The following is a 12,685-nucleotide window of genomic DNA, read 5'->3' on the forward strand; positions in this document are numbered from 1 at the left end:
TAATAAATTAGGTACAGACCAAACGAGCCTTAATGTCTACAGACCCATTCAATTATCAAGTGTAACAATGCATGTTTCACCATTACTTGGCCAATAGACATGTCAATGTCCTGATACATCCTGTCAATCATTAGATATTATAACGTTTTAACAATGTCCTGACACTACCTGTCAATCATTACATTAGATATTCTAAAGTTTTAACAATAATAACTGCATGACAATAGCCTTCTAATGGGATGGTGACATGTTTACTGTGAGAAGGCATTCAACATCAAGTTGTAGCTTACTTTGAGAGCTCATAAGAGATCCAGATACATTTCAGTTCTTTGACTCTTGGCAATGTTTTGGGTCTCTTTGGCACAAAAATGTTGTTCATGTCATTCATCCTTCTCACTCGTTGCATTAGTAATTGCTGATAGTACCCTGGTAATTTCCACCTCTTGCGGAGCTTTGATGAAGAGCCCCAGCTCTGAGTCTGGGATATCCTTTTCACTGAGCTCAGGATTGTTCATGCTTTCTGCTGTCATATGTCCAGACTTGGCCATTTTACGTGCTTCATCATTGTCGTCATCTTCAAGCTGTCTCTTCCTCACGTTTTCTTTAAAACATGGCGGCGCTACGAGAAAAGTTTCCTTCTGCTCCTTGATGAGGATCACATCAGCATCTTCCTCTGGTGTAGGATCATCCTCTGGCATCTCCAGGCTATGTAGGAGACTCTTCCTGTATCTCAAGATGTCATCCAGGTAGTACATCCAACTGTTTTGCTTGGCCAGCACTGACTTGGATATCCATGGAACTCGTGTGGCCATCACTTTCAGGATCTCACAGAGTTCACTGCAGCGTTGTGTCATAAAGTACGGAAGCTTTTGGTTGAGTACTGCTCTGCGAAATTCTGCTTTGGACTTCTTATGGTTTGAAGGTGTCGAGGTCAGCCAGGCTATGCAGCAGGCAGCAATCACGACAGGTGCGGCACGGCGGCCGCAGGTTAGCCATGCATCCGTGGCTAGAGATGCAATGTTTGTTGTCTTGTCAATCAGCTGCTTGTCCTTCACGCCGAATGTTGCAAGACAGGTGGGTACGTATTCCTCTATGCTGGGTGTGTCAATCTGGATGCCAAGATCCTTCATTAGCTTGCGGCTAAGCCCCGCCAGGGAGGCGCATGGTTGGTCCGTGAAGCTGGTGAGGTCGCTGATGAGCACGGGCAAATTGTGACGCCGGCACATAACGTAGACGCAAGACACGCAGACTGCTGTCTTCTTTGCTGTGCGCATCTTGCGAAAGTGGTCATGCTTCATTGCATCCTTAAAGACACTGGCAGCCTCCTTATGCATCTCCTTGTTCCTAATCTGCAGCTGCTCACATATAACATGAATGCATTGTATATACTTTTGCATCCATGTGTTTGTGGAGGGATTGGCACTGCGCATTCGATAGTTGTCTGATGCAAATGTAGGCCTGAAAGCACTTCCTGAATGGCACGCTTGACTGTATTCTTCCAAACCCTGCAGAGAAGTGAAATTTAGAAGCATTAATCTCTTTTTCCCTCATTCATACTACCAAATCAGCATTGAAAGTGTAAAGCGTCACATGCCTTCAAAAAACCCCCAGAAATTACGCAAAAATATATGCTGTATGTGCATGAAATGAGGCGACACTGTACTCATCTCACATATCACAAAAGACACTCTGGTAAAGAATCAGGCAGCTTTCTCTTGTATAATCCTCTGTCCATTAAGGTTGTCATTGGAAGGTCACTGCCATAATTTGACATGGAAAACAGATTTTTTTTCCCTCTCATCTAAGAGCAGAAAATCTTTATGGTGCTGATAAATTAGAGATGTATGAGAATGAAATTAGTATCTCATCTTGTGTGTACTGCAACTGACATTACTACATACAATTTGCCAAACACACAATAACTTGGACAACTGCATAATTTTTGGTGACATTTTTGTCTTAACTGTTTTGTATGTTAATTAGGCTGCAATATATCAAAAAGTTCTACCAAGTAACTTATCTGGCTGATGTGATTGGTCAGGATAATGAGTTGTGTTTTGCTTTTTTTTAATCATTTACTAATCAAAAAGGTACAAAAATATTGATCACAGGACACAGCTTTTATTCCTGAAGCTCCCTCCCAGTAGTGGGTAAGTAGAGCATAATCAGTACATGATGATCAAATCATGCCCTAGCAGTACTATTGAATTGCATGCAGCTATTAAACAAGCTGCATGGCTTTTCACTCTTTCCCTAAGGATATTGCTATGGCCTGATATACCGTAATCAATGTACTCAATTACAGTGCATCATGTACCAAACATGGTCTGAGATTGCAAAACTTCATTACCAGACCATTACCTTACATTACATTACGATACCAAACTAAAATTGTGTTACCAGTGTTATTTCACACATTCAATATTATGCATTTAGAGTTCAAAATAATATATAAAAAATAAAATAAAAATAAAAAATGATAAAAAAAGAGTAAAATTTTGTGAGTTCCACAGTAAAAATTTGACTGAAATCGGATGAAAAATAAGGTAGTTATCAAATTTTGAAGTTCTGATAATTTTTCCAAAACAGTTCTTGTACAGTGGGTATGGATGCAAATGAGTTCCACGAGCTATGTCATATCCTCACAATTTTGCATCGTTCGTGTACAAAAAAAAAGACGAAATTAAATGTTTCTGTCATTGAAGTCTGAAACATGACGTTATTCCTGGTTGAATAACTTCAGAATAGTGATCAGTTAGATGAGGATTTGAGCCTTGGGCATAATTGCGCTTGAATGAAAAACAGGAAATTTCACAATTTTATGTACAAACTATATGGCAAGTTGTGAGGGAATGGCATGCTCACTTTGCGCCATTTGCATATTCACATTGACAGTTCAAGAACTGCTTCTCCCAAACTAGCGAAACTTCTAAAGGTCATAACTTCCTTATTTTTCATCTGATTTCGATCAAATTTATACTGTTGAACTCATAATATTTTACTCTTTTTTATCAGACTAACTTATATTTGGACTGGATTTCCCCTTTAAATGGTATTCAAGTCAACATCGCAATTCAGGTGTTTCACTAAGTATAAAGACAAAAAAAGAAGAAGAAGAAGAAACAAACAAACCCTGTCCAGTTGGTAGGAAGTGGCATCTTCTTGCACATGACCACAGGCTGTGCACACAATCTGACCATCATCTTCCTCTACACTTGCTTCGCCGCAGCTGCGGCACTTGCCGTCCCCCATCTCTCCAGCTGAAAGCAACACACCTTTGGCAGGTGAAGAGAAAAAGCAAGATTTTTATTTGTATGCTTCTCAGACATTGTAGCACATGCATTTTCTCTCGTACACACTTTTTGCTCCGTTTCTGTATGAACATTCTGTGAAAGAGTGCCATGAGGCTTGAAATTTAAAGATTGCATCATAAAAAAATATCCATTCCCCAAAATACAAATATCTGAATTTTGCTCCCACACTCAGATTTATATAGCCATGTCTGCGTTACTTTAAAAGTGGATATTTTCACGCGACTAATTTTTCGCACTTTGCCGGGTGAGAAGAGTTTCACATGTTTTTAATTCCGCGGAATCAGACATCACGCACAGGAACGCTTGGCAAGAAAAAATATTCGCGTGCTTTTATTTTCGCGCTAATGCCTGGTTGAGCGAAATGCGCGAAAATTTCAACACCGCAAAAATTTCCATTTTCTCGGTTCACGCTTTTCCAGAGTGTGTGCTTTTCTTAAAATATTTAGATAGGGGCAAGTCCAAGATAAGGTCCCCTCAGAAGGCAAAATTTCATCTTTGCTCAATATTGACATGTTTGGTATCATTTTGAAGCTTATGAGTTGAAGTTTTGATTTCCATGGAGGAAAAAATGATATTATGTAAATTTATGCAAATTTCAAGGGCTTCATTTGCATAAATGTGAAACACAGCGTTACGTATGGGACATTTATAAAAATTCATATTAATTCAAAGGAAAGCAAATAATATTTGATTAATATGTGGACATAAAAAGTTCATCACATAGTTTAACTTGGTATGAAAATTTAGGGATTATGCAAATGATTATGCAAATTAGCTCGTGTCCTATCACGAGATGTCCCATACGTAACAAAATGAGGTCATTTTTTTAGGTTTTTTCTGAAATTGCTAAGGTTATTTTAATGCCCTTTTGGAAAGTTCTAATTTATTGTTTAGAGAAATTAAATACCAGAGAAAAAAGAAAAAAAAGTTAAAGAAACATTTTTTATTAGGCATTGAAATAATGTTACGTATGGGACAAATGTGTTACGTATGGGACATTCTCATACATATTGCATGTGAATGCATGTAGCTAGCTGGGAAGGTCTCTCAGTACACAAATGGTCAATCATCCTGAAGAAAGCATCCCAACATTGCAGCTACTTTTTGAGTTATAGACACTTGAAACAATACATGAACTTGACTGAACAATTTTCAGAAAGGGGGAGGGGAAAATGGCAAAATACACAATGAAAAATCAGCATATAAGGGATGGTATAGTTTTTTGTAGAAATGAGGATTCAGTTTTCAACATTTAATGAGATGATTGGAAACCAATTATATGAATTACTTAAGAGCATACAATCTTAAGACTAGAGGAATTCAAAGTTTATGTGATGGAGTTCCAATTTGAAATGGTTGTGATATATATATATAAAAATAAAGTAAAATGATTTTTTATTTATTGCAAGTGATACACAAATTGTCCTTATTCAGTTTTCAATAGTAGCCACGACAAAATTCATGGGTATACATACTGAGGTGTGACTCGAATCAATGACCTGACTGCTAGACAGACATCACATATCTACTCGATCACTGGGGTTCCACGCAGCAGGTATTGCTTATTTATTAAACTTGATATTTCTTGTGTCAAGTTGTTTTTTATTGAAACTGAATGGCAAACTGCCCTTCATCAATGGAAGTAAACACTTAACTATTCAATTTTTCAGTAGTAACTATCCCGATGAAAATAGGGCATACAGTACATACTAAGGTTGGTCATAAAAAATATAGAATATGATTAAATGTGATTATGATGGTAAATATCTGGGGAATATTGTTTCCTTGTGAATCTAGATCAGTATTTGAGTAATTTCAACTGATTCCACCTCAATAATTATGCAAAAATTTGTTTATGGGTATTTTGCAAAATTATTTTGCAAAATACCCATAAACATGGTTCTCCACACACTAAACGAATGGGGGACAAAGGGCATGCATACCCAAGTTGGTCATAAATATATAAAGATATGATTGAATATGATTATGATGGTAAATATTTGGGGAATATTGTTTCCTTGACAATCTGGATCAGTATTTGAGTAGTTTCAACTGATTTTACTTCAATAATTATGCAAAATACCCATAAACATGGTTCTTTACACACTAAATGAATGGGGGACAAACTGTCCCATACGTAACTGTCCCATACGTAACGCGTCATGTCTGTCTTTAATTAGAACCTGTAATTAGAGCTTTTTGCCTAATTACATGAAACTTACCTGTGATAATCTTGAGTGTTGTGACTTTCATCACAGTGAGTTACAAGTTGTAGAATGATATACTTTCAGAGAGTTTTGAGGTTGAAAAAAATGTTCAAAAAAACAAAATTTTTCTGGTCCCATACGTAACGGCACATATTTTCTCTTCTAGAATATAATTGTCAAGGTCATTTTTCTCAATTTTTTACATGATTATACTTCTCCTAGATATCAATCACCTTGATGAAGTTCAATATGATCAAAGGCCATTAACACTATTTTTCAGGTCATAAAAGTCTCTGAATGTCCCATACGTAACGTGCGCGTTATCTTGGACTTGCCCATAGGTTAGGAGAGTTCAATACATCATTATAAAGCTTAGATTCTGCTCTTTCATGTCTGGCGACTTTTTGTTTGTTTTGTGATGCAGGGTCACATATGCCCTCTGCATTACATAATGTGGTATCTATTCATTTAAAATGATGAATGTTAAAGGACAAAAATTTGCTATATTATTGTCAATGAGTTGTGTTGTGTGCCATGCATGCAGGGACCATGACCATGTCTCTGTTGGATCATATCATGCCGCGCAGGGAAGGGCATTAATAAGAGCAACGATGTGGCGTATTTACTGTAAAGTAAGTGCTTTCATTTAATATGCACACGCATTGACACTTGCAAACCATCGAAGCACCCACTGTATCCCAACGCGAGATTCCACACATACAGAGTGTATGCACACAGTACTAGAACACATGCTATTGACCCACAGTGCTTAATGGTACTCGAATATTACTGTACGAGCTGAAATTTTCGGCGGTGGTTTTATTTTTGCGAATTTCGCAAATCACCTTTGAACCGCGAAAATAACAACATGCGAAAATAACAACGTACGAATAAAATTAACTACTGTAAGTTCAGTTAGACCCTTACTAGCAACCGCGAAATGAACAACACGTGAAAATGTCCTCCAAGTAGCAATTCGCGAAAATATCTGTACGCGAAAATTTCAGCTCGTACAGTAAAATAGGGCTGTAAAGTGCTTGACCAAAAGATCAGTCTGTATCTGGTCATCGGGGATATGTTCCCCAGAGACTGCGTCTGGATTCATGTAAAAAAAAAAAAAAAAATGACTCCTGCGGACAGCTGCTGACAGACGGATCTTTCGGAATTCTGTCTAGTTTCTAGGTAAGCAAAGTGCTAGACAGAAAGATCTGTCTGTCCGGAGGAGTTGTTTATATTTCTGACGTTATCGCTCTCCTCCGTGAAGCCAGACGCAGTCTCCACGGAACACATCCCCGACGACCAGATACAGACCGATCTTCGGTCAAGTAAATCGTAAAAGTGCATGACAGCGCGCGCGATGACTGCCGCCGGGTCGGGAGCTGCCGCCGGGCCGCCCAACTAAGCGCCAACATTTTTTATCATTTAATCAATCAAAGTGCAGGGTGATGGCTTAAAAATGCACATTCAATACGCATCTATGGGCGGTGGTGACTTGACATATGACTACAGATTGACTAGAATCTCTAGGTTTCTCACTTCTGGGAATTCCCCAAGCTCCCACTGTGTCTTTCACAAACACATTTTTGTAGGCATGGGACTGCTAAGAAAATACTGCAAACCTGAACGAGAAAGAAATGGTTATATTTACGATTTAATGAGGCACAAAAGTCGAAAGAACCACGAATATATGCTCTGAAGCAATATTATAATTCACATATCCACTCTTCCTAGAATGGTACGACTGTGGATGGCTAGCGACGAAGAGTTTGAGCCACAGTGCCAAGGAAAAGCAGGCGACAACAAAGTCCATCCAACGTACCGTGAGAGAGAGAGCGAGCGTTTGGAAAACGTTGACGCATTCACAGCATTCACCCACTGTAGTTCTGTGCATTCACCTCACCTGCTGAAGTTGAAGTTGGCCCACTGTTACTGTTAGAGGGCGTTCGAAAACATAACAAAAAGTCTCCGGCGGCCATCATTCAAAAGTAATAAAATCGAAAGGATCTTCAAGCAGCAACCGTACACCGTGATGCGGCGATTGAGTAGAGATATCGTCAAGCATTTTGTATTACCTATCATCAGCACTACATCCGGGTCCTACTAATTGACGCAAACTAATGCAAACTAATACAAACTAATGCAAACTAATGCAAACTAATGCAAACTGACGCAAACTAATACAAACTCAATGCAAACTCAATGCAAACTACTAATCAATGCAAACTAATGCAAAATACTAATTAATGCAAACTAATACAAACCATTAGCGGTGAAAATTAGGGTGAATTACAGTACCTGGACCTGGCTCTTCCGAGGCCACTCTCACGTCAGTCCTCTCGAAACAAAAACTAGTATCGATCAAGTAAATCCATTCTATCGAAGAATGACTAACGCAACTGCTCAACAGTCAACACTAACTTGAAAAAAAAAAATTATGAAAATATCATTAAATTCATATTTCTTGACCAAATAGATATCGTTTTAAATATATTTCGCTTTCAAAATTCAGAAAATGTAAAGCAGAATGATGCCCAGAAATACGGATATTAATGATCGATCATAAATGCCGAAATACTAATTGATGCAAACTCGACGCAAACTCCAAAACACAACGCTATCCTATGCGAAAACAACCTATATCGATTACAAATATCGGGAAATGACACCCCGAAATACTAATTAATGCAAACTCAACACAAACTCAAAAACACAACGCTATCCTATGCGAAAACAACCTATATCGATTACAAATATCGGGAAATGACACCCCGAAATACTAATTAATGCAAACTCAACGCAAACTCCTAGACATAACGCTATTCTATGCGAAAACAACCTATATCGATTACAAATATCGGGAAATACACCCCGAAATACTAATTAATGCAAACTCAACGCAAACTCAAAAACACAACGCTATCCTATGTGAAAACCACCTATATCGATTACAAATATCGGAAAATGACATCCCGAAATAATACTTAATGCAAACTCCAAGTCAAAACGTTTTCGAATGTGAAAACAATGTAAATTGATCATGAATATCGGAAATTGACACATCGAAACACTATAGTAATGCAAACTCCGAAACAAAAAGTTTTCCTACGTGAAAACTACCTAAATTGATTACAAATATCGGAAAATAACACCTTGACATAAAAAGAAAGAAACATTGTCTCACAGTATTCTATCACATTCCTGTATCAAATTTGACTCTTGCAGAAGCGCAATTTTATTTAACACCAGATTGAATTGCAGTTTCAAGCAAAAGTGGGGGTAGTGATGTAGACGAATTTTCATTCTCTATTTTAGAACTCTCGAATTATCAAGCAGGAGCTTTCTTTTGATAAATACTCCCAACACTTAAATGATTCTCAGATAATTTTTAACGAAAATTCCGTCGTGTTAATCCCAAATTGCCAATTGTTTCTGGAAGATAATATAATCACATTCCTGGAAATTAAAGATTTTGTACCCACTGCAATAAGAATGATATTGGTGATGAATTTCATTACCTTTTCATTGCAGCCTCTTCAATGAACAGCAAAAGAAATACTTAATAAGATATCACAGGAAATACCCAAAATGAAGGTGGATCAATTATCCAATTGTGAAAAGAGGGTAGTCCTTTCTAGTTTAACCAAGTTTTACAATTGATAATGATATATGTAGGCCTACATGACTATACATTTTTTCGACCTTCTCTTAGTTACTTGTTTATGTCTTTTTACAGGCCGTGCTTTCTATATATTGAGTAATCTGCTGAACTTGTCTTCCCACTCTCCCCTCTTTCTCTTCCTTTCTCTTCTTACTCTCGCATGCCCATATATTTCCTTCATTCTTTGTTCACTTATTGTCTGAATATATTTCCGTACTTTTTTTACGTTGTTTAATCTTTTTTGTTGTTTTTATCAATGATATGTCACTCGTATTTCTTTTATTGTTAATATGTCCAACGAATTTGTCATCAGCTTTGTGTCCTTCTCACTGTTCCCTATTACTCTTTATTAATCCTCTCTCTCTCTCTCCCTCTCTCTCATCTCTCTTCATATTTTCCTTCCTGTTTTGTTCACTATTATCAAACCGTGTATATTTCTGTACATTCTTCTTTGTTTTTATTTTCATCAATCACTCCTATTTACCTTATCATAGTTGTTTTGTATAAACTTAAAGTTACTTGCAACTCTATTTGGATTATTGAAGTAATAACGTGAAATATGACTTTTAATTGGACCCCGATAGCCAGAATATGGGTTGCTGAGTAAAATGAACTTTGAACTTTAGACTCAGTAATATCACAGTCCTGCAAACACGTCGTGAAAGGAAGGTGTCGATCGATTAACCCTAAAGCCGGGGGGGGGGGGGGCACATTGTGTCCCCTACCAGATTTTCATTCGCCACTCCTTCGCCCTTAATCCAATTTCAACCAAATTTTGTAACTTTCCCTAAAATCTTATTCCAAACATTTTGATATATGATTTAGCTATATTTGATATTGCTGGTTGCCATGGCAACCACAAATTGACAACCATATCAGTCAGATTTTGCGTATTTTTCTGTTCAAATTCCAATTAACAATATATTGTGTATGAAATGGGCGTTTCTTGGCTGAAATTTGCTGAAGAAGCAAAATGTGAAGTAATTATGGCCCTGAAATGTTTTTTCTATTATTTCCTTTGTTTTCATGTGACAATGGCATAAAACAATAGAAATAATAGAGATAATTGAAAACAACAGTATTTTCCAAAGATTGCCGTTCTATTTTGCGTTATTTTAATTCCTTCACCCAAGTTATAACTCTAATATCATCGGCTTATCACATTATCAATCTGCAAACTTAAAAATCCAATATTATGGAAATATGAAATGTGATAACTACGCATATACCTATCCAAAACAATGCATCACAGGTCTCATTAATGTATTTCTTTATGTTGTTATTAATAGCGCCCCCATGTGGTGACCCTGAGAAATTTCAACTATAACAAATAACGAGCTTTGACTTGCACATCATTTGTGGGAAATATGAAAATGATTGATCCATCATTAAACACATACACTTGGGATAAAGAAGTTATACAGAAAAATCATGTTTTTAGCATATTTCCTATGTATTTCATCATATTTTGGTGAATAGCTCCCTCTATGGGTGACCTTGCGAAAAATCAAATGTGCAGTCATGTAGAGTATGAGATGCTCTACTTAAGTGCCAAATATGACGATGAAACATTAAATAATAACAAAGTTATACGGGGGGGGGGCACAATGTGCCCCCCCCCCCCCCCCCCCCCCCCCCCCTGGGCGTGGGAAGGGTCAAAATAGCTTGGGCTTTATAGGGTTAACAGGTCGTCAATGCAAACTCCTGAGCGCATTTGATCGATTTTCTTTATAAAATCTGATTCCTACAAATTGCTGTCGATGACTGTACCGAAACCATGGAATAGTACATATGAGTGTATCTAAATTGATAAATGAGAACAACAGGTAAAACAAAATGCACCGTAGATCATATAATAATAGTAACCAATTTATGAATAACTTAGTCACATCGACAGTATGTCGGAGGGGGCGCAATTTCTTATGTTTATTTTATCACTGCGGTGTGTCATGTCTGCGCCATTGTCAAAGGCAACAAAGTTCCACAATCAGTCTTAAGTATTGTTTCCTAACATATTGAATCTTTCAGTTGAATGCAATGCGCAGATAGATAATTATCAGTCTTAAGTATTGTTTCCTAACATACTGAATCTTTCAGTTGAATGCAATGCGCGTAATATCATCAACATATACTTCAACGACAGTAGTCATGATTATCTTTATAGAAGTAGCCAACTAACCGACAAAATCCAACAATAGGCATATTGCCACAATATTATGGTACTTGGTGTACAGGTGATAATAGAGCTCCCTGTTCGTCTTTAAAGGGACTGTACAGTACTGGTTGAGGTAGCGGTTCATGTTTTGAACATTCCTAAGTGAGATAATGAAAAGCCTCTTATGAAATATGAAAGAGCATGTAATTTTAAGAAGGATTCAACGTTTATTTGATGAAAATTGGTTTTCAAATGGCTGAGATATCCAAAAAAGTGCTAATAATAAAAGGCGACATGCCCCAACTTTATTAGTATCTCTTTGTTTCACCTTGTTTTTTGATATCTCAGCCATTTCAGAACCGATTTTCATCGAATAAACTTTTGATACCCCTTAGAACTGCACGCTCTTTGACATCTCACAGAGTGGTTTCTGAATATCTCACAAAACGTTAAAAGCTAAATCTTCACCTCGACCAGAACTGTACGCACCCTTTAACTTACAGCTTCAGCAATTAGTTCGCTGAATTGACTTTGTATTACTTCTATGTATGAAAAAGATATTTAGAAAAGGAATTGAATATGTTTGATAAATAGGGTAATCGGGAAAATAAAAAGCGGCAGGTATGGTATATTAAAAGCCTTTTACAGGTACATGTACTTTACTCAACTCTTTACTAAACAATGCTAAATCAGGTAAAAGAAGTCAGGACATATTTGGAGGATTATGCTGGCCCATGTCCTTATACGGGAATATTGGATTTCCATGGAAGTGAAATAAGTATTTGCGGCTATATATTCAATACTCACCTACTGAATTATTCTCCATAGTATATATTTTGACGTTCGAAGTGTCTTCTTAACACCCTGTCATACACTGTAACAAAACTGGAATCATATTGACGGAATAAAGTATAAAAGTCTACCAAAAAAAGAGAAAATACAAACAGCTGGACTCCTTTACATTTATATCCTTTGGGTAAGTGAAAATAGTTACTCTGTTAAAAAGATCATTGCGCTAGTATCCTTCTTTTTCCAAATTCCTGCCCAGACTCTTTAACAACAACAACAACAACCAAAAAAAACAAACAAACAAACAAACAAACATATTACTTTATTACATGTTACTTTTATTCTCTGTGGCAACTTTATTTCCACTTTTCATCACAGGGATACTTTTGTTGAAATTATGTTATATAAAAATGGACATTTTCCAGGAAAATTTTACCCCTAAATAATTTCGTAACACTTTGTTAAGGCAAAGGCAACGACCAATCAGGAACCCGAAGTTCTAATTACTGAAAACCACAAAACACAATGTTATCTGATAGGGAAATGACATGAAGCTCGCCTA

The 12,685-nt window shown here is 37.0% G+C and overlaps 1 protein-coding gene across 1 annotated transcript; it reads right to left on the bottom strand.

Moving 5' to 3' along the window:
* Positions 1–380: 380 nt before the first annotated feature.
* LOC139735318 (transcription factor IIIB 50 kDa subunit-like) lies at positions 381–1,334 on the bottom strand. The gene has a single exon (XM_071646071.1). The coding sequence runs from the start codon at positions 1,332–1,334 to the stop codon at positions 381–383; it is 954 nt and encodes a 317-aa protein (XP_071502172.1).
* Between the last annotated feature and the right edge of the window lie 11,351 nt (positions 1,335–12,685).

The sequence above is a fragment of the Diadema antillarum genome, unplaced genomic scaffold, assembly GCF_040938485.1.
Source record: "Diadema antillarum isolate AM-2024a unplaced genomic scaffold, OU_Dant_1.0 seq00000569_RagTag, whole genome shotgun sequence".
NCBI classification, from domain to species: domain Eukaryota; kingdom Metazoa; phylum Echinodermata; class Echinoidea; order Diadematoida; family Diadematidae; genus Diadema; species Diadema antillarum.